The sequence below is a fragment of the Typopeltis vanoorti genome, chromosome 25 (genome assembly GCF_054136105.1).
Source record: "Typopeltis vanoorti isolate ZY-2024b chromosome 25, IOZ_Tvanoo_1.0, whole genome shotgun sequence".
Classification (NCBI taxonomy): Eukaryota; Metazoa; Arthropoda; class Arachnida; order Uropygi; family Thelyphonidae; genus Typopeltis; species Typopeltis vanoorti.
The window spans coordinates 6,520,799-6,544,247 of record NC_143573.1 but is presented as its reverse complement, the minus strand read 5'-3'; the positions used below and the strand labels follow the sequence as shown (position 1 = coordinate 6,544,247).

Here is a 23,449-nt window from a genome sequence, read left to right as displayed (position 1 = left end):
GAGAGAGAGAGTTGATAGCCATTGATAGCCCATTGCTTTAGTTGCTTCGTCCGTAATTGCGACTAAACTAGACCGCAACAGTAGCACATATTAAAGCAACACTAAACGAGGAATATCTTGATGTAATATTATTGGGCATGCTGGAAGCATTTTTATATATTTCAAGGGGATTCTACTTGCAGTATTACAAATAATATCTCGGAGATCTCTTTTCCAAGACCTCATCAAGTTTCATCCTTCAGCTGCTGCACTTGAGAACATCAGCCATTTGTGGTTAAAACTAACCTCACTGTGATATAATTATAATTATTAGTAAGGAATTCAGTATCGAAAGAAGTATGCTTTGTATCACAAGACTGGATCACAATAGGGATACGTGGATAAGAAATCAAACCAAAGTCTCTGACATCATAGGAAGAATGAATCATCTGAAGTGGGAATGGGCTGGGCATATTGCTCGAAGACAAGATCGACGATGGACAAAATAAGTACTGGATTGGATTCCACGACGCCGACCATCGCGGTGGATTGATGATATCAGATTTACAGGAGTGATGATGGGAAAGGAGAGCTATGGACAGACAGTTTTGGAGTAATCTTGGAAAGATCTTCATCCAACAGTGGATCGACAATGGATGATGATGATGATGATGATGATGATTAGATGGAATAGAGTAAAATAGCTCATCGTAGAAGGGCACCTCTATACCACATAAATCACCGTCTACACTATCTTCATCTACTATCTATCTAATCATCCACACACACACACACACACACACACACACACACACACACACACACACACACACACACACACACACACACACACACACACACACACACACACACACACACACACACACACACACACACACACACACACACACACACACACACACACACATACCACGCCATTTATCGCTATCTAATAACGTTTCTATGTGTAAATTTTGTGTTCTCTAGCCGATTTGCCTGTATACGGAATGAAAAATCCCACTTTTCAAGAGAAAAATCTCATTAATTGCGTATAAGATCCATTAACGTACCCTTATTTAAAAAAGGCTAAGCTTCCTCTCGTCACCACGAGAATCGAACTCGGGTCTCAAAAATAACGGGGGTCTCTTGAAATCTGAAGTTGCGTTCTTAAATCAGGCAGAAAAAATTAAACATAGTTTGGATTTCCAAAATAAGGACTTTCGACGAAGTCCTTTCTCCAAGGAATCTTTGTATAGGCTGCCATTTATTTATATTCTTGATAAACGACTAAAATAAGAAAGAACCTCCATAATTGGTTGTTTGCAAAGCGAATTCCACTACACACTAAAGACATGCAACGACTCACGCAATACCGATGACGACAAACAATAGACCAAACGTTAAGTTGACCGATTTGTGTTCCGAAAGTGTGTCCGAAATGCATATTCAACAACAAAGGCTAAGAAGGATATGAACGGAATATAAAGGGAAAGTTTAGAATGCAGCATCTGTCGTGTATTACATATATTCATGCAACCAGAAGGTCAGTTTCATATTATACTATGAAGAGACAGATAGTAAAATCTTTCATTACACGGAATGCATTTACTTTTGGACTAGTAGAAGTTTACCAAAAGAAGTCGTTTTGGTCTTATCAGGTTATTTGTCCATATTTCTTTTTTAATGCCTTTGCTGTTTGCTATTTAAATCTACAAATATCGGTTATTTCTTATGGTGATTTTACTTACCAGATATAGCAAATCCACTAAAACCGACAGCTAGAGTAAGTGCCGTGATAGCTATTGCAGTATCACGTGTATAGCCTACAACCAGTAAGAAGATGGCTTCCATGCCAAACCCTGTAAATAAAAGAAAACATTACTGATGTTGCTATAAAAGAAATACCGTCTATCTCTCTCTCCCGCATTCAATCAAATGAAGCAGCCATTTTGTAGTAGCAGACAATATATTATTGTTATGTGATGACACTCATAGAAAGTAAATGCAAATTTATTAACGTATTCCTTCATTACAATAACCCTGAGCATCGATCGAGTGACACTCTTCTTCTACACATGCTTCGTTGCTGTAATCTATTAATACATTATTTAAATATCCACTCTCCAAATGCCGCTTTAAATGTTATCTACCTTTCATTTTCTCCTCTGAATGTAGTTTCAAAATTCATCAAGAAATTATCACGTTACTAATGTATTTAATGAGTGCTAAAACACTGGACTAGACTCGGAAGACTACAGGACAAAGCTTCCAGTCTAATAAAAACGACGGATAGCAATGAATTGTCTTCACAGTTATTGTAATAAACCTGCCATTACAGCTGAACTGCCGTTCGGCGATTAATGCCGCTAAATAATACCTGTTAATCTTCACTCAAGGCAGTGGATATTCAATGACGTTTAATGCTTGTGCAGATCCCGTAATTTACTTACAGAATTGTGCACACAAAATGGATGTAAATTTAAATATACCATGTAGCCAAAAGCATCGGAACACTTGAGAAATCAAATACTAAAATGTTAAATACGTTAATAAATGTGTCAGAAACACATAAAAGTATTATTTTTATTAGCTCCTGACCAGAACTACTAGAACATGAAATCATTCGGTTTTAAGTAAAAAAAAAAAAAGTTTAGAGAGCGGAAAGAGGCCGTTGCAAATGTTAAATGAATGCTAATTTAAGAAATTCCATCATGAATAACTGAAAATCATTTGATCAAGCTCTTTAACAAAGGCTGTTGTATTTTCATTCTATATCTTCAATGGCTCGAAAGAATTTATTGTCAAGAGAGATAAAAAATTATATTTTTTACTATGATTTTTTAAACTTTGGGAATGGAACAAGGTCCTCAGAATATTGACAGTGACTTCATGGCCTAACTATAATTTGGGCGTGACAAATTATTAATTTCGACTGTCTTAAATGCTATCAGTAGAAATTTATCTTACGATATCTATTCTGATATTTTGTTCTTCTGCTATTATTTGTAAGCGCCCGTCATTTCCTTCCAAATATTTAAATTTCTAAGTTTTAATGGCAGTGTAACATGACTGGGCATTCAGATCGATTGTTTTTTATTTTTTTTAATAAGGCCTGCATATTTGTCATTTCTGTAAAAACACACTATTTAGTATTTCAGTAATTTCAAGATCCCTCCCTCTGTCACAAAACTATTATAACATGATTTTTATTCCAAATAATTTTTTTACTCATTTCTACCGAAAAAAAAAGAGTAAAATTCTGTTACTTCATGAAAGCGGTTACTAATGCATTAATGCCATCGAATGAAATTGAAGCCAACAGGAAATCGTCTGCTTTGTCGGTCATAAAATTAACTTCATTAATTTATTGTCAAAGCTCGCGCAGTAACTGAATAATATATTTGAAAAGGAAAATTCGTTGCTTTATTTCAAATCATTAACTTGAAATTTGCACTTTAGCATTAAAATATTCATGTTTTTAAATGACTTTAGAATAAGAATAAAATTTCAAAGTAAATCTTTTTATGAGAAAAATATTTTTTTAAAAAAAACTCATTATTAATATTAATGGATGATCAAAGATCTTTTCAATAATATAATAGGTTATGGAATGCACTTTTTTAATGCAATCCACTTTTTTAATGCAATCTTACCTCCGCAGTTAAAAATTTTGCGTACAGATGTCGTAGTGAGCAAATCTCTCCGCCTGAGCCAATCTGCCAGGTGGCCACCAATTGGAACAATAATGGTCATGAAGAGATGAGGTACAGCACCAAGAGCTCCAGACTAAGGAAGGATAAATCAATTGAACTTTTATCATAGTTTGAAACTTTTGTCAATAAATTATTTTTATTCCTCCCGCAATATTCGAAAGTGAATTTTAAAATTAAATAAGGCACTTTTAAAACGGAAGAGAATACTATAGTTTGCGGAAGATAAACATTAAAGGAAAATATTTTTATATAAATATTTTTATATAAATATTTTTATATAAATAATGTATTCTTTTAAAGAGAGAAACGTGATCTTTCCTTATTTCCACTAATCCGCGTCACTGGAAATAAGTTGCTTCTGAAATATTCAGAAACACGGGGACAATTCTAAACCGGTCGATCATAAAGTACGAGCTATTGTTTTCAGTTTGGAACTGTCGCTATATGAGTAATGGAATACAGTTGCCTGGAAGAAATAATGTTATTGCTGTCATATATCCAAACATACTGACAACAAATATTTGAAACATGCATGGGTGTGATGCTGTTTCACAGCTGGGCATTTTTTGTATGCTGAGAGCAGCTGTCATCAATGCAATTGTTTATAGCTACTAAAATGGAAACTTCTCCCCTTAAGGGGAGTATATTGCCTTTCATTATAGTATTAAGAAGGTGTTATGAACTAGACCAGCGTCAGTCCATGTCCTAACTGCGTTTTATAGTCCGGTCTTTTAGAACATGTACGCATGCCTCTAGGAATTTATACTTTTTGAGGCCCTAGGCGCAACATCATAATGAGGTCCCAAAAGAACAAGTCTATTTCAGTTAATTAAATTCATATGCTTTTTTTTCCTCGTTTATTGAAAATAAAAGTCGACATTTCCATAATAACTCATTTTAATAAACTAAAAATAACACAACATTGGTATACATATATATTTGCATTTAAAAAAATAATATAAAAAAATCAGCTAATGCCTTTTTATTCCAGTATACGGGAGTACGGGAGTAGGCGAGGCCATTTAGCCCTATCTAACTTGTAGACTGAGTGGGGAGTTCAATCCCCACTGGTGCCTATCAGAGATAGAAGGCCCAAGGCTATCACTAATTAAGCGGTACACAGTGAAGAGAGACGGCTCAAAATGTGCCGCCATCTCGTGGTCCCTAACCCTAACACAATATATTTAATGTCTGAAACCCGCTTGGCACGCTTGACCATGCCAGAGATCGACTAACTCGGGAACCGGTCGAAAAAAGGCTTAGAAAAATTTCCTCTAGTCGCCGACTAGACTCGAAACCAAGTCTTCCTTCGTGCGGCCAAGCGCCGTGGTGTGTAAACGTGGTGTAAAAATAAAAAAAAAAAATAAAAAAATTATTATTATTATTATTATTTATATATATATATTGTTTATATATATAAATAATATATAATAATATATATAAATAATATATAATAAAATATATAAATAATACATAATAAAATATATAAATAATACATAATATATGTATATAAATAATATTATATATATATATAAATATATAGAAAGTATTTTTACCTTGGGTATAATAAATGTTAAAGATACCAAGCTATATTTTATTATTATTGGAGTATCTTTAACATATATATATATAGACACACACACACACACACACACACACACACACACACACACACACACACACACACACACACACACACACACACACACACACACACACACACACACACTAAAATAGTAGTTTAAATTAAGTTTAAATTAAAAAAGAAAAAATAATAACTAAAAGTTTTTTTTTTCTGGCTTTCGTTTTAGCAAATATATCTAAAATGATATCATAATTAATCGAGTCTATTACATCTGATTCAATGCATAATAACGTCAGGTCACTTGTTTTATTTTGGTGCAAGTTGCTTCTTAAATTTTTTATTCGTTTCAACAGTGAAAAATCAGCATCAACACTTGCAATTGAAATAGGCATCTTCAAAAATATTTTTTAAATTGTTTCTACGTTCGGAAAAGTAAACCTTAACCCATCGTTTATAAATTTGTACATATTTTAATTGAAACATTTTCTTCCTTTATCATTATTAAAAATTGCTTTCCTTCACCAATAAATTTTTCTGAATCAATATCAGCCCCATATGATTGTGAAATTTTGTTAATACTAGTCTTGTACTTGTTTTGAGATATATCTTTCTTTAAAAAATGCCAAACATGTCTGTCTAAATAGCTTTTTGCTCTTTCATTAATTTCCAAAATTAGCTTATCGCAAAGACATTAAAAGTATTAACAATGAAATTTTCTTTCCCATGTAATATACGAGAAATCTCATCATTAGACTGTGAAATTTCGTGAGACATTTTTTTTCGTTTTTTCACTCTTTCCTTCTCATCTTTAAATTTTGTCTCATATGCTAATAAATTCGCTTCTTCATTTAAAACAGCTAAAACTATTTCTTATATCTAAAATAAAACCAACTAAAGACTGTAACAAATTATTAGCTAAAAACAAATCCATATCGGGATCTTGTAGAGATTTACTAGTAGTATTTATTCGTTGTAAAATTTTGTCTTACACAAGTGTTAAAATTGCTGTTTCTGGTTTGTCAAAACGATCAACTAATGATGAGCTCTTTAATTTAGAAATAGGATTTTCATGAGGAATAATGGATACTTCAAGTAATGCCTCTTTAATTTGTTTATATCCACGGTTTCAAAGCAATACAGTGTCAGCACTTGTGGACCACCTCGTTTCACTTAATCTTTTAACTGTTACATTTTTTTTTTCTAAATGTTTAAGGAGTATTCCCCATCTTCTTTTTGAAGATGAAAAGTAATTATATACGTTTTGAATAAAACAAAAATACTGCACTGCTTCTGGACAAGATTCAGCAGCATAATTGCCAAATCAATTTTAATGGATCAAAACTTCATCTGCATTCTACTTTTTATCATGCAATTACCCCCTTCGCCGTTAATCCCTGAACGGAGATTTTAGAGCCGTTAACGGATTAACTGTGTTGGAACAACCTTTGAATTTACGTGTACCGTGTTACTTGGAATTGCCTTTACTGTCTTATGATCAGTGCCGTAACGAGGGCGTGGTGAAAGAGGCGCCTCCCACGGGCACAACTAGGTTTGGGACGCAAAACGTAAAAAATAAAAAGATATATATATATATATATATATATATATATATATATATACACATCTTGTTACATTTAAATTTTTCAAAATTTTTGTCATTTTTGGGTTGGGGGGGGTTAGACAAGTTAGACACTTGCCACAGGCGCTTCATACCCTCGTTACTGTACTGCCTACGATATTTGATTTTTTTTTCCTGCAGAATTATTGTCTTTTCCCAAAAATAAAAACGAATTTCAGATGTGCGAAAATAATCAATCCTGAAATGACCAGAGATCAGTCTTCCAAGGAATCTATTTAGGAATAGTAAATTTGCTGCCTTTTATTCTTCACATCAGTGTCACGGAACAAGACAACTTTATGTTCTTTCACTTTACTGACAATATAGAAGAATGTCTTTATCGCGAATTTTCAATTGTTTGTTTCATTTAAAATATTGTGTCAAATATATATATATTTTTTTAAAATAATATTTATTGAAATAAATATGACATTTTGCTTTCTTTCCTTTCAAAATACCGTTATATGGGTCGTAACATTTCAATTTTAGAAACGTTTTTTTTTTTTTTTTTGTGAACAACAAATGATGTTAAACTGCATTACTCGGGGTTTCCGATTGTGAGTCTTTTTAATATCAAAAATTTATATCCAATGGTATTTTATCAGACTCTTCGCCTTTGTCTTTTGCTTAAAACTGCAACAGAGTTTTTTTTTTTTTTAGGATCCGCATTACTATAATATCCAGTGTAACCACTCTAGATATGCTGAAAATATAACATGAAAGCTATCCTATACGAAATAATTCAAAATGTATGTCATTTTGAAGATTTTCTACTGCATCGACCTCCCTTCCCCTCTCCTGAAACTCAATTCCATAACTACTTTAAATTTCTAATGGTTTGAAAGCTTTCAGACAGTATTCAAAATCTGTTACTTCAGTTTACCGGAACAGACATCCTGAGGAAGGGCTCACATCGGTCAGCCACTCGTGGTTGATCCTAGAGGTGAATATTGTTGTGCCGTCGAAGCTTCTAATTCTGTATTATTCTGTATTATTTCTTTGCAATCTGAAATCAGTTGTCCAGCGGTCTGCTGAAATTTCAGGTTTTTGTTATTTATTTATTTTATTTTTTAATTCTAAATATTACTACGTCTCCGAAATACTCCAAAATAATCCTCTTAGCTGGAGGAAAGGCTAAACTTAGATTACTCTCACTGCTATTAAGAAAGACAAGAGAGAAAGTTTCCCCAGAAATCACACTAAATTGCCTCAAGCTGTAGTATAGAATGCATCAAGTTGTTGATTACAGACATCCTAACACAGAAATACTGACATATCTTTTACACGCTGATACAACAGTTAAACTAAAATGATTTCTTAATTTATATTGATCAGTTTCATTTTTATTATCGAAAAATTATAAATAATTTGATACAATTATCTTGAAAAAAAATTGAATTATTTAAAAGAAAAGGCGCATATGTATTACATAATCATTTATGTTTTTTTTTTGGTAGGGAGAGAGGGTTATAGACTATTCCTTTCTGCTCGAGTAGCAGTCCATAAGCTAACAAAAATCATTGAAAAACGAACACGTCCAGTAGGCACACTAAAAAGTCCCTAACAATAGCCGAATACACAAAGAAATTTATTTTATTTTATTATTATATTTTTCACCTTTCTTATTGCTATACAGATGTTCAAAACATTTTATTCTGATATTGCTTTTGTAGGATGAAACTGTTGATTTATTTAACAGTTTCATAATTTCCCCAACATTACGTAATTTAATGATTTATACTTATCAGGAAATAATATAAATGAAAAAATATACAAAATTTGCTAATTTATAATAATCACAATTTCATTTCGGTATCGGAATATTAAACGTCCTCTGGTACAATCACTTTGGAAAAATAACGAATTGAAACAAAAAGAAAGTGCACATGCTATCAGCAGTATTTGTGTGTGTGTGTGTGTGTGTGTGTGTGTGTGTGTGTGTGAGAGAGAGAGAGAGAGAGAGAGAGAGAGAGAGAGAGAGAGAGGTGAATTATTTCTGTTATGAAAATTTTGCAAATAAAATTTCATTTTGACACAGGCACCTACACACGTTTCGAAAGATAAACTGTAGGGAAAATATCGCTACTTCAAAACTGCCGCATAATATCGAAATTAGACGAAAATACGTACATAACAGCCGTTTTTTTCGATTTGTAGTGAGTGATTAGGGGGACGGAGGGGTGCGCAGCAGCTAGATTCTCGTTCCCGCACCCTGTTAGTACCCATTAGGGGAAGCTGAAGCTGCTATCAACCAAACGCAAGTGATTGAACTATAATGCTTTCAAATTTCTGTTCTAAAGGCCCTGGGGCCAAGCCTAAAAATAATATCTTTTAATATTGAAGGTTTTTCCAGTGTCAAGCAAGATCTCATTGCAAATATTTGCAGACATAATGACTACGATGTGCTCTGCCTGTAAGAAACTCACAAAGGAGAAGGTGCTGCAAGACCTTACATCCATGGCATGAAACTCATCAAAGAAATACCCCACGATAAATATGGCAGTGCAATATTTACAAAAGAGAACTTGATACCATCGTCCATTGACGCAACGAACAACAGAAACATTGAGATTATTACGATCACATTTAAAATTATCTCAATCACCTCAGTCTATAAACCACTAGAAGAAGCTTTCTCCTTCCCTGACATCCTCCTCAATAATAATGCATACATGACTAATGTTGTATTAGGTGACTTTAACAGCCACAGTGTTAACTGGGGTTACACAAAGTCCAACAAAGATGGAGAACTTGCTGAAAAATAGGCTGAAAACCTTTCTCTAAACCTGATACATAATCCAAAACTCCCTGCATCTTTCAACAGTGGCAGATGGAAGCGACGCTATAACCCTGACCTCAAATTTGTTAGCTCAAAAATATCCAACATCTGTGTTAAAAATGTTTTAAATCCGATTCCAGATACTCAATATAGACCTATAATGCTTCAATTCAACCCAGCAATTATGCCTAACACCGTCCCTTACAGACGACGATTTCATTTCAAAAAAGCTAATTTTGGAAATTAAATTAAAACATGGAAGATCTTGACCGCTCCATTGAAGAAGTCCCTCGAACCCCTTAAGAGTATCCAGAATTCATAAAAATACTGAGGAAAATCTCTAGTTCAAAAATATCCAACATCTGTGTTAAAAAGGTTTTAAATCCGATTCCAGATACTCAACATAGACCTATAATGCTTCAATTCAACCCAGCAATTATGCCTAACACCGTCCCTTACAGACGACGATTTCATTTCAAAAAAGCTAATTTTGGAAATTAAATTAAAACATGGAAGATCTTGACCGCTCCATTGAAGAAGTCCCTCGAACCCCTTAAGAGTATCCAGAATTCATAAAAATACTGAGGAAAATCTCTAGTTCAAAAATATCCAACATCTGTGTTAAAAAGGTTTTAAATCCGATTCCAGATACTCAACATAGACCTATAATGCTTCAATTCAACCCAGCAATTATGCCTAACACCGTCCCTTACAGACGACGATTTCATTTCAAAAAAGCTAATTTTGGAAATTAAATTAAAACATGGAAGATCTTGACCGCTCCATTGAAGAAGTCCCTCGAAACCCTTAAGAGTATCCAGAATTCATAAAAATACTGAGGAAAATCTCTACCAAACATATCCCTCGAGGATGCCACACAAACTACATTCCAGGCCTTTCCAGTGACATACAAGTCCAGTATGATGATTACTTACAACTTTACAACACACACCAACCCCTTCTCAGAAGAGACTATCCATGCAGGAGAAAAATTATGCTCCAAGATGGCAGAGGAAAGGCGTCTTCATGGAAAAAAGAAATAGAAGCCCTTGATATAACCCATAGTAGCAGAGAGGCATGGAATTTTATCAACAGAATTAGGAAGGATTTCACTAAGCCATATGAGCATCCACAGGTAGCAGCTAATCCAATTGCTCACCAGCTGCTGCTGAATGGAAAATTCACTAAAAACACACACAAAATAAGATACCTAGAACCCCCAAGTGAGGAACAAAATATGATTTACTCAGATTTCACCATCACTGAACTCAACACTGCCATAAACCTATTAAAACCTAGAAAATCTGCAGGCCTGCCTTGATGATGTCTGTAATGAACAGATTAAACATTTTAGAACCAGGACTAAAGAATGGTTATTAAACCTATACAACACTTGACTCAGAACCCTAAGGATACCAACTATCTGGAGGCATGCCAAGGTGGCGGCCTTTCTGAAACCAGGGAAAACCCCAATCGAAGCAAAAAATTACAGACCTATATCACTACTCAGCAACCTCTTTAAACTCTATGAATGAATAATTCTGAATAGGCTACAACCCCTAATCGAACCCCATCTTATTGCTGAGCAGGCTGGCTTTAGACCATGCAAATCCTGCACATCACATATTCTCAACCTCATTCAATATATAGAAAATGGTTATGAACAAAAACTAGCCACAAGAGCAGTCTTTGTAGACCTAACTGCAGCATATGATACCATAAACCATCTCACACTCAGAAATAAAATATACAGAATAACTAGAGACTATCGCCTTGTCCTCCTGATCCAATCTCTCTTGGAAAACAGACGCTTTTATGTGGACCTTGGGGGTAGGAAGAGCCGCTGGCACCACCAAAAAATGGCCTCCTCCAGGGAAGTGTGTTACCACCATTACTTTTCAACATTTACGTCAATGATCTCCCCATCTTTCCAGGAACTAGAAATTTTATCTATGCTGATGACCTTGCCATCGCTACTCAGTCCAAAAATTTCAAGTCCATTGAAACTACTCTATCTCTTGCCTTAAATAGTCTAACCACATACTATACCAGCAATCAACTAAAACCAAACCCGTTAAAAACCCAGACTAGCCTTTTCCACCTTAACAATAAGGAAGTCAACAGGAAGCTACAGATTTCTTGGGAAGGCTCTAATATAGACCATTCCTGGAAACCAATTGACCTCGGTGTGACTCTCGATCGCACCCTCTCATATAAAATCCACATTAAAAAAAAGGCAAAAGTGAATGCACAAAAGACCCTAGCACATTGAGATCTTCTGCCTTGGCCCTTTGCTATTCTTCTGCTGAATATGCCTGCCCAGTATGGTCCAGATCCTGCCATGGTGAAAAACTTGATCCAGCATTGAATGAAAGCTGCTGCTTAATTACAGGATGTCTGAAATCAACACCGCTAAAAGACCTGTATACTTTGGCTGGTATTGCACCCCCCTTCAATTCGAAGATCGATATTCTCAGCTGATGAAAGAAGCAGACAAATGAATGATGAACGCCACCCACTGTTCGGCCAGACCGCAGTGCCCCAAAGACTAAGATCCCGACATAGCTTTCTGACAACTACTGAACCACCTAAAAACCTCCCAGAGACAAGACTTCAACAATGGCTTGCACTATATCCTGAAAATAATACCGGCATTCCAACAGCCGAACATCTTCCACGTGGTGCTCACTTGGACTGGAATACTTGGAAAAGCCTCAACAGACTCCGGACGAAGGACGCTGCAAACAAAACTTCATTAAATGGGGCTACCTCACTGGCCCAGACAACTGTGAGTGTGGGACAACTTACTCCATGGAACACCTTCTTTCTTGTCCCTTTCTTCCATTGCCTTGTGCAAAAGAGGATCATATATCCTGCACAAAAAGAGCAGTTGATTGTGCAAGATACTGGAGGAACATCTGATCATGTTTATTGTATATAAGTTATGTATAGTTTCCTTTTTTCATATTTAATTAATATTCCCTGTATAATTCACCTACCAAATCTAAGCTGATCTCATTGTAATGTATCCTAATTTGTTGTAAATCATGTTGTACCACTTATTTACTACTGTACTACTTGTGTTTGGATACGAAATAAAACAAAAAAAAAAAAAATAGGGGGAAACCAAGAAAGTTGAAATGCAAAAACCTACAGGTTACGTTATAAAAATTATGCATTACATGATATGATTCAAGATTTACGTATGAGTCTCTATAAAGCAAAATTTAAAAGTCCGAACCTTCGCGCAATCTGTGAACTAACCTTCGAACTAAGATTATGAATAAAAAATAAAACTTAATTTGGAACAGAGGGAGGCCGTATTCATTTTTAGATTCAGATTTTCATGAATTTATAAAATAATTGTTTGACAAAAATAATTATCTTCAATCAAGTTCTGGGAGAATTTTAAAATGTATTGGCGATTAAAAATAATTAGCCAAAAAATTGATAGCGACATTGATCTTCCAAAGTGATACAATATGAAGTGAGGAAAGTATGAAAGGATTTCTTATTTAGAGCTGGCATTAAAAATTATAATTATAAAAACAAGCAGCAAAAAATGAATATAACTCGCAGGTATTTAGTCTGATATAACTTAGATTCCGGTTACCGAGCAAACGGCAAGTAAAATGCGTTTCTTGCTGTAGGAAACTCACCATAGCTACTACGTACGCCAGGTAATCTAGTTAAGTGTTCTTTTCGCGTGAAGGATTATTGTCCCTTCTAATGGACATGACGGTCAAACTGCACTTCTTATCCATGTTCTTTCAACAGGTGGACAGAATATTATCCAGGTTTGCTGGACGTGTATACGTCCAGCAAAGAAATGGTACACTTAGATACATGAATTTTATGGAATACAGGAGTTCCTGTTAGTTTTATATTCTAAGGAAAGAACAATGTATTTCAAATGGAAGCAGGAGGCCTCACAAATTTTTCAGCGGCCTCTAGTTTTTATGTTATGAATTTAATATTTTAAAATAAGTATTTTATTTTGCAACTAAAACTACGCTGTTTTTTTTTTATTGTTCTTTGTGAGGAGTAAGGTTTTAAAATGAGGCTCCCCCTAGAGAGTGAGGCCCCCAGCTTTCGCCTAATAGTAAATGCGGCCCTGCATGCCTCTAGCACTTTCGTCGGACCTGCAAAGTCCTCTACTATAAGTATTACCGGGTATTGCTGGCGATTGACATACAGCACTATTAGTCTTACTGTAGGGGGTCACCAGTGAGCAGCTACCCCTCCCCATACGCACTGCAGCATACTTCTCGGCGCGCACAAAAAGCAAGAACTGTGCTTGTGGGTGGTTCCGTATTAAGATTAGCATATAAAAATGTCGCGATGTAATTTGAATTTTTCTTTTTAAATCACTGATGATAAATTACTTCATTCAAGTGTATTTTTTTAAACTTTTTTTATTCCGTCATCGCCAATAAATTTCTTGCCTCGAAGGCGAACGCAACTAAAGATTATAACAAAAATAAGTTCCAGAGCTGCATAAGACATTAATATAAAGAAAATAAAAAGCCTCATCTTCTTCTTATTCTTTTTATTCCCTAATTCCTTCCCTCCTCTTTTACCTTGCGGTATGGAGGATTTCTATCCACTTAACCGCGACTTCGAGGATAAGCTGTTTAGCCTTATACCTCCAGTGTGTCCTATGTCTGTAGATGCGTGTGTGTTCACGGGCCGGTTTGCCTGTTCTGAGGGACGAAAAATGCGAGTTTCCAGGTGAAAAAAAAACCCCGTAGGGGGTTTTCTTCACCGAACCCATGTTTCCGACCAAAGGGCTTCGTCTATACTGACTGAGCTACGGAGGCTCACAAAAAAACTTCATTTCAAGATAAAATAAGATTTCTAAAATTGATTAGAAGACACTGAAATTATTTCTTGAAACTTCTACTCCGAACTGTTATCCAAACAGTACAGGAACATGGCGAATACGGAGAATTCCGGCAGCTCATCTTTAGAAATCATACTTTTCATCAACGAAATAAGACGTAAAATGGACCAGATGATTTTTTGTTCTTCATGTAAACCAAAAAAAAAGCAGAGGAAAAAAAGCAACAGGTCTGAATACAATTAAAGTGAAAGAATGATCAAAGGAAACGTAACATTACACAAGATATTAAGAGGATTTACAGAAGAAGATGTAATAGCAATAAAGTGTCGAAATCCCCTCTCTCTCTCTCTCTTCTAATCTTCACGAAGAATAAAAAACAAAAGCTATCTACACTAGACAGCACATGGAAAAGAACCAGATCGTAACATATTAGGAGGCTTCCCGATCCACGAGCCAGTAATCATTCTGTCACTTACTCTCCAGATCGTACCTCGGTGATTTCCACAGAGACATATTTGAGAGTCTTTCATTCAATACTTCACGTTCTTCTTTAATTAAATCTTCGCGATCACCACCCATGTAACCCAACAAAATAAAGACCTGGGCTCGATTCCCGTCTATGACGTCAGGAACCTTTATCAGATGGTTTCGAGCAAAGGTTAGTTAGTCGGTCTCATAACGAGGTGCAGGTTTTTTTCTCCAGGAAACTCGGGTTTTTCATCACACAAAAACAGGCAAACCGGCCCCATGAACATACAGATCTACAGTCATAGAACACTTCGGGGAATGATGGCAGTCTGTAATATCCTCCTGCTAGAAAGAAGTAACTTCTGACCAATACCTTATATCGGATCTAAACCAATACTAATATCCTGGATACGTCCCCATGTTAATAACAAACACAAATCAATTGCACTGCGGGACAAAAAAAACCAAACAAACAAAACACCATAAAACAGTATCAACAATCACAAAAACAAAATTCCATTCCATCAAAACAGTACTTGAAGACATTAAACCAGATATATTATTTCTAGTAACAGAAAATGGCAGCCCCAACCACCGTCTAAATCTTGTCTTACCATCTGCATAGTCCATCTGCGGAACTAATGTACGAGGTGTTTACAATCTTACAAGTTGGGATTCACATAAAAAAAAAAAATAGGAGATCAAGAAGTGAGCTTTTCATTATTCTAAACATATTATAAAGTTAATTTTACACGATAGATGCAGGGAAAAGACGAAACCTAACTTCGGAGATACAATAGTTTGGAGAGAACTAAAATTATTACTGTTTTAACTAATGTAGCTAAATTTTCAACGAAAAAGAAATATTAACATCATATCCAAACTTAGAATCTGCATAAGACAAGTGCTTAACTATTTCGATCCTTCAGAAGATCGTTACTATAAGATATTACAGCACTATCGGATGATGATGAGGAAACAAATTTCTGATTCCAGCGTGGATAGCAGTTATTGTGGAATTCACTTAAATATATGAATTCCAGATGCTTAAGGTTGTAAATTTCTCAAACATCGTTACTGCCTTTGGGAGTATAAGGTTTCCAATAAGTAGGGTGGTAGTCGCCTCACATTGGACGATGAAACTCATTCACCATTTAAACTCGTTCACAAATATCCATGTCGTACCGGGATTCGAATGAACAATCTTTTGGTTCAAAACTGGATGCAACAACCATTCTACCAATCGGACTGGCAGATGAATGCCTTTATGAAGTTGTGAAGAAAATACATTTGATTGAAGAGAAAGAACTAAATAATCTCGTTTGAGATCCCCATTTATTTAAACGACAATCTGATTTGCTTCAATCTCTTATTCAAGGATGGAATCATTAATTTCAGGAATGAAAATTTCGGTGTTTAAAAATAGGAAAAAAAAATTAAAATTTATATTTTGCGACAAAGAAAGGAATCATCATTTTTTTTAAAAAATTTCTTGCTACTTGATCCGACAATAGCTGAATGTCAATTTTACCTCAGTTTTTGTGGTTTGATATCATTCCATTGATATATCTGTTCAGTTACTTGTTCTCCACGATCGTTCAGTTATTGCAGGGGTAAGGAAAAAGGTATGACTCACTACCAATTATCTGTAAACGTATGTTTCTCAGAGCCTGGTGATGCTGAGTGAAAAAATTAAAATATCTTTTTTTTTTTTTACCATTTCGGCCTATGGTACAGTTATTTACTCGTTTATGATCTTACCAAGTCTTTAAATCTAATAACTTCTTGATCAACCAAGTCGACACTCTATATACACTGCTTGGAAAGAAGTCAACGGCCATCATAGCTTGAGAAACAAACAGCCATGGCGCCCCCTTAATAAGAAGGCCTTTCACTGCGATTACTGTAGCAATCGTATGGGGCATACTTTCCACAAGATTACAATAGCGATCAATGGTGATTTTGGGTCATTCTTTATGTAGACATGTAATGAGGTTCTGGACTGTTCTGAGGGCGGACGTTCCTTGACCTCACCAGAAGCTCCAGTTCATCCCACAGATGTTCAATAGGAGATCAGGGTTGTGTAGAGACCACTCAAGCGAGGTGAAGTTTCTGCCCACAACCCACGTAATTACAGCAGCAATCTTATGACACAGTGCATGTCTTGCTGAAAGAGACAATGGTCGTACCGTAGAAAGCCACAAAGCAGGAAGAATTGAATTGTTTAAAATGTTCAGATATTTCTTGGTGTTCAATGTTTGTGGCACCACAAACAGAGGTCCTAGGCCAAATCAGGAAAAACAGGATGTCATAATTGGTGCTCTTGTAAGAGACGTTCACCGGGCATCTTCCACGCGCACACCCGTACATCTGCTCGGTAGAGGGTGTTGCGTCCCACTGTACATGCTCTCTGCACCACTGAAGACGACGCTGCATGTTGGTTCGGATGTTGGCCCTTCCATGGAAACCCATGTTATGAACCTCGGTTCTGAATGTTTTTGTGCAGATTCGTGTTCCAGTCGATGTCCAGAACTCCGTAATGAACATGTATGCCAGCGATTGGCGAATTTTACATATTATCCTTCGCAGCACCCTACGTTCACGTTCGGTGAGTGTAGTGGGTCATCCACTTCGGGTTTCATTTGTAGTTAACTCCCTGCGCTTTCATCTCCGTTAAGATATCACTGATGGTTGACCTAGAATGGCCCAATTTTTCAATAATTTGTCCATCAGATAGGCCTGCAACATGGTACCCTATCACGACGTCTCGTTCAAATTCCGTCAATTGCTTTCTCGCAGCCATTTCACTCGGACAGAATTGCAGTCACTTCACTTGGGAGCATCACAATTCTCCAATTTATACCGGCTACAAACACGTGACTTTGCATGGCACGATGCACCTTGTTCATGGGTTTGTCCTTTGACTTCTTTCCAGGCAGCGTACTTTTCAGAAAAAAAAACACGACTATTTCAGGAGGGTGAGGTTCTAAAAGGAAGACTAAACTATATAATAAAGTTTCAAAACATTTCATGAATTGACAGTTCTATATTAAAGTAATTCATTAGAATGTCATCATCCTTCAAGTTCCAAAGATCACATTATCAGGTTTTAACATATGTGATTATAATATTCTTTATAAATAATCATTGATCGTTCTCCTTAATTTTCATTATTTCTTGCAAAAAAAAATTCAGATTAATTCCATTTTTTGTTTTGTTGACTACTTCATATAACTGTTTAGTTACTTAAGCATTACTGCAAGGTCCAGTTGAAGTTTCGGTAGATCAGTTACTAAAAGAATTATTGGTTTTTACCATCCAGTCTGTAGAGTCGAATTGATTGTAAGGCATAGATGTTTGGAAAAGCTTCTAGATGAGCTTGCATAGCTTATTGAGTTCATAAGTTTCTTTAAGTACAGTATTGTTTTGAACGCATTTGTAAAAGTTTGTATTCTGACAAGGTTACAGCAAATTATTATTCAAACAATGTTCTGATGGAGGTGAACCCAAAATTGTTTTTGTATTTCATCGAGGAAATAAGTAGTGCACACATGCCAAATTTGAGTTTAAAATGTTAAGAAATGACAAAGATTCAGAGGGTGACATGTAGTGTTAGAAAATTAAATTAGTGTTTTTATTATAATGCAATTCTTAGCTAAATATAAATATTAATGTACAATTTTTTATATATGAAGTTCGAAATATCAGGATAGTTGATTTCATTTGAAAGAAGAAAGAAATAAAAGTATGCAGTTTGGCAAACATACCAGACTAATTAATGCAAGAAGAATCCTCCTACCTCCTCACGTTTACGAAATGAGCCTTATAAATGGTAGGCTAAAAATGTCCCCAAACTTAAGCGCGTGCTGAAGTTTTTCTTAGTTTTGGCACGCTTCCAACTGGAATGTGAATTTAGCAGAATTATTTTAATAAAAAAAGTCGCTTTCGAGTGCATGCTAATTAACTCTGCTTTCTCGAGGAGATTTAAAATTATGCTTAAAAGTTTTTCTTAAAAATATTGTAAATACTTATGAGCCTTTAATTAAATTACAGCATTTTGAAAGTATCTATTATAATAAGTACTGAAAATCATGGGAGGACACCCTTTTTAAAACAGACAATTCCATAGACAATTTCGTGTAATCTTAGAAAATTCCATTTAAATTTATGTTGTGAAATTTCTAAGTGGCATTTATTATTTGACATCAGGCAATCAGATTAATATAATTTATAGAATTCCTAAGTGATGGCAAGTTTTTCTTCAACCCCCAAAATAAAAAGAGGAGAGGCTATGAAAGTAACGAGATTGAATTTAAATACACATTACGACTATCTCTTCGGAAGAGGGCGCTAGTGAAGTATAGAAATACGCAGCCCAAACTTAGCCTTTGAGGAGACTTTTTTGCGCATGTCCACTGTAATTCATGTAATAATAATAATAATAATAATAATAATAATAATAATGGGAATGAGGCTCTGCCAGAGCAACAAACATTTGAATATGGAAATGGGGAATATGAAAATTTTCAAATTACAGTTAATTCATTCATCGCGACGCCTTTCATGTAAAACTGCAAATTTAGCTCTTTAAGCCTGCTTACACATAAATAGTAAACTATTTTTGCATACCAAATAAAGCTAAATAAAGAAAACTTATAAAAATATTTGTAAATATAGCTACAGCATTTCAAATACGTGCCTAGCATATCCAAGGAGAATGATGACTGCAATTCTAGTTAAGCTGTTGAGTTATATTTGACAACTTCAAGATTGATATTAGTGGTTTAAGGCTTAGATAGGAAGGATAAAATACTTATCGTCAGTTTCTGATGCCAGGGATTGTAGTTTTCGACGAAGTAATTGAAATCACGTCCAGAGTTACTGTGCATGAGCCTGTGCATATTAGGCGTGTTAATAACACGTGTTCTTCTGATTAATTTGCCGGTTGAAAACCATTCTAGCCAGTATGAGGCTTCCTAACTAACCTTCAGCAGAAGAGTTTATATACAGGATCTTCGCGTCACAGACGGAATTTAAACTCAGGTATTTTCAATCAAAGGACATCGTCAATATTGATTGAGGTACGGAGGCTTCGGGTTCTTGGAAAGTATGTAGAAAACTTATTTCATAGAACCGAAGTAGCATGTGTGCATTTAAATTAGACGTGAGGGATGATCTCAGAGTGCTGCCCAAACCTTAATAGGTTTGAAAAGAGCGGAAGCATGATATTATAAAGGACGTTCGACAACACCTAAAGTATCTGTAAAATTGACGCTGACTAAATACGGATCGTGTGCTTGTGTGTTACGAGTTGCTAAGAGAGAGAATCGTTAACTAGTTGCTTCCTCTATATTGAGCAAAGTAGACAATTATTAATGCGTGAGGACTCTTTCCAATGTGTAAGCAGTATTCCCTTTGAAGATACTTAAGGAAAAAAAATTATCGGATTAGCATCTCGAACTTTAGATGTAGCACATGTGTCACACACTGGATTTATTACAGGAAGGTAACTTTCTCTTAATTGAGGACACCTTAGCATCAGAAATAGGACTGGGGTTTCCTTTTATCGTTTTAAGTTTGTTCCGAGCAGCAAATCGATATTTAAAATATTAGAGTCGCTGTAATCGACATACATCACCTTTGATCGAAATTTAAAGAATTGAATACAGATATTCGTTTTTATTTGTCTTATGATACACCTCATCCTCTCCCTCACTCTAGTAAAACAGGAGTGTCATATATAGTATAGGAAGAAATACATTTTGCAGTAAGCTAGAGGTGAATTGATATAGGGAAACCGTGAAAAAGGATAAAAATTCATTACCAGCACATTCAGCAAGTGACCAGGATGGAAAGTAGACATCCAGTTGCAATAGAAAGAGGAATAACATATTTGGAAACTTGTACGTTGAAAGCAATAGCTGTGAAGAGGAGAAGTGCAAGAATAGAACTGATATAAGAAGGCAATTTCCTGGACATCATCTTCGGTGAAATCCATACGCAATCGCTGATTACGTGGGAGAGCTCCAAATGCGGAAATTAGCTGAAATTTGATGATATTTCTGTTCCTTTGGAAAGAATTCAAACAAGTGTAATGGATATGTTTCGACGTGGAAAGCATCATCATGCTAAGACGAGAATATCTTAATATATGCCAGTAGCGACTGCAAAACCATCGCTGCTATTGCTCATGACGCAACTGCGATATCGCTCGTAAATCAGATTCAAGGAACTGATGGCTCTTCACATCGCAGTAGACATTCATGCACATCTGACAAATATTGGACGCCTTGCATATTGACAGTTTACTGAGCACGAGGACGAGAGCTGCAAGTCTGATCAGTCTGCCTCCATCATCTAAATTAGTGCTCATCATGCAGTTTTGCACAGCCAGTTATACAATTTCTGAGAGTCACGTTTAATTTTCTATTCCAGGACAATTAAACGTGAGGTACGTTTACAAATCGGATTTTCCTGATGATCCTATCTGTGTGACGACTCATAATGCCAGCTGTGCTCAAACATCTCAGAATAATCCATTTGTATAGCACTTACTTACACATTCACCTCTCTCCATTCCTACATTGTGATGCCATGTTCATGAAAGCCCCGCTCCCTACCCGGAGGAGGAGTTAATACGATGGTACAAACTCATGGAAACGTAACATTAACCCAAACTGCAGAATAGTATATTAAAATCAATGCGCGTTGTATAAAAGTTAACATCAAACAGTTTGTACATTAAATGATGTGGGTGTGATTTTATTCTATTTTAATATATTAAATATTTTAATATATTAAAATATATTATACGTAGAATAATTATAATTATTCTACGTATAATATATTTTCTCTTGTCATTTACGAGATAAATAGTAATTATCTTCTTGCTTCATATTAATTATAAGATATATGCAAGAAGAATTAAATTACTTTCACGTGAAGTATTTTCACTGTATAAACCAGCAATAATAGTACATACCTGATCTACTTCGAAATTAAAAACTTCTTTAAAATACATCGGCTGGGAGACAAGAAGAAGGTAGAACGTCCAACTCCTACAGAAGTTTGCTACGATGATCGCGTAAACTGGCATAGAAGTTAACATCGCTTTCCAGGGGGTTGATTTTAACTGAAAATATTGAGAAAAAAACGATGTGAAAAATACATTTTCTAGCATTGAAATAAATATGATAAAATATTTATAAGGGGGTGCTTAAACGATGCTATTAGTGCTAGGAATTTAGTTCCAAAATACTCCTTGATATTATTCTTAATTACTTCTGATTTGGTGGAAAAATGTATGCCTGCATTTGGTTTTGGAATTTTGTACTTGATCGCAACTGACTTGCGGAAGTGTTCTTATTTTGTTGGGCTCGAATGTATCATGTTTGTAGCAGAACACCCGCTGTCCAAAACGAAACCGAACTTTTAGAAAATAGAAGAAACTAGTGGCGCCACCTGTTGTATCATTTTGTTGTCGAAAGCGGCAACCTTCATTACTGTTGTATCTATTGTTTATGACATTTGTTTTATTAGAAGCCGAGTTATAGAACCAAGAACTCATTTTCCGACTGTTTTGACAAACGGTCGGAAAATGAGTTTCAAACAGAGAGCTGTGATTGGCCTTTGTGTTAAACTTATCCCGTAATCAAGTTTATGCGTGGTTTAAGCGATTTCAAAGGTCGTGAGACGCTTGAGGACAACAAGAAGCCGGGCAGTCCAAAAACTGGACTGAGCGAAGTTAACATCCAAGAAGTGCGTGCTTTCATCAAAGAAAACCCGAAATCGTCCGTGAGATTGATTGAAGATGAATTGGGGATTCCAAAATCAACTGTGCACAACATTTTGACCGAGAGTTTGGGCCTTCGTAAATTGAATTCGCGATTTGTTCCCCACAAGTTGACCGACAATCAAAAAATGTATCGAATTGAACACTGCAAGGACCTCATTAAAACCGCTCGTAAGGACTCAAACTTCCTTGAAGCGATCGTTACTGGTGACGAAACGTGGTGTTTTGAGTATGAGCCCGAAACAAAGCGCCAGAGCGCTGAGCGGAGACCCCCAGAAGAGGGGCAGCCGAAAAAAACTCGCTTAGAGAAATCAAAAGTAAAGACAATGCTGATTTGTGTCTACGATTCCAAGGGCATTATCCACAAAGAATTCGTTACGCCTAACCAAACGGTCAACGGTGAGTTTTATTTCGAAGTTTTGAAGCGATTGATAGCGAGAATTCGTTGCGTACGGCATGAATATGGTGACGACCGACCGTTCGTCAAAACACACTGTCACTCTTGGCACTATAACTCGGCTTCTATTGAATCAAATGTCATAAACAGTTGACACAACACTAATGAAGGTTGCTGCTTTCACAACAAAAAGATAAAACAGGTGGCGCCACTAGTTTCTTCTATTTTCGAAATAGAAGAAACTAGTTCGGTTTCTTTTTGGACAGAGGGTGTAG

At 35.6% G+C, this 23,449-nt stretch overlaps 1 protein-coding gene across 1 annotated transcript in view; it reads right to left on the bottom strand.

Moving 5' to 3' along the window:
- Positions 1–23,449, bottom strand: part of LOC150092510 (vesicular glutamate transporter 1-like) — a 245,880-nt gene that overhangs the window by 15,177 nt on the left and 207,254 nt on the right. The window contains exons 9-11 of the mRNA XM_090414498.1: positions 21,968–22,117; positions 3,633–3,765; positions 1,728–1,838 (exon numbers count right to left, since the gene is read on the bottom strand). Of these exons, the coding sequence (XP_090270624.1) occupies positions 1,728–1,838; positions 3,633–3,765; positions 21,968–22,117 (394 nt within the window). The remainder of the gene's footprint in view (positions 1–1,727; positions 1,839–3,632; positions 3,766–21,967; positions 22,118–23,449) is intronic.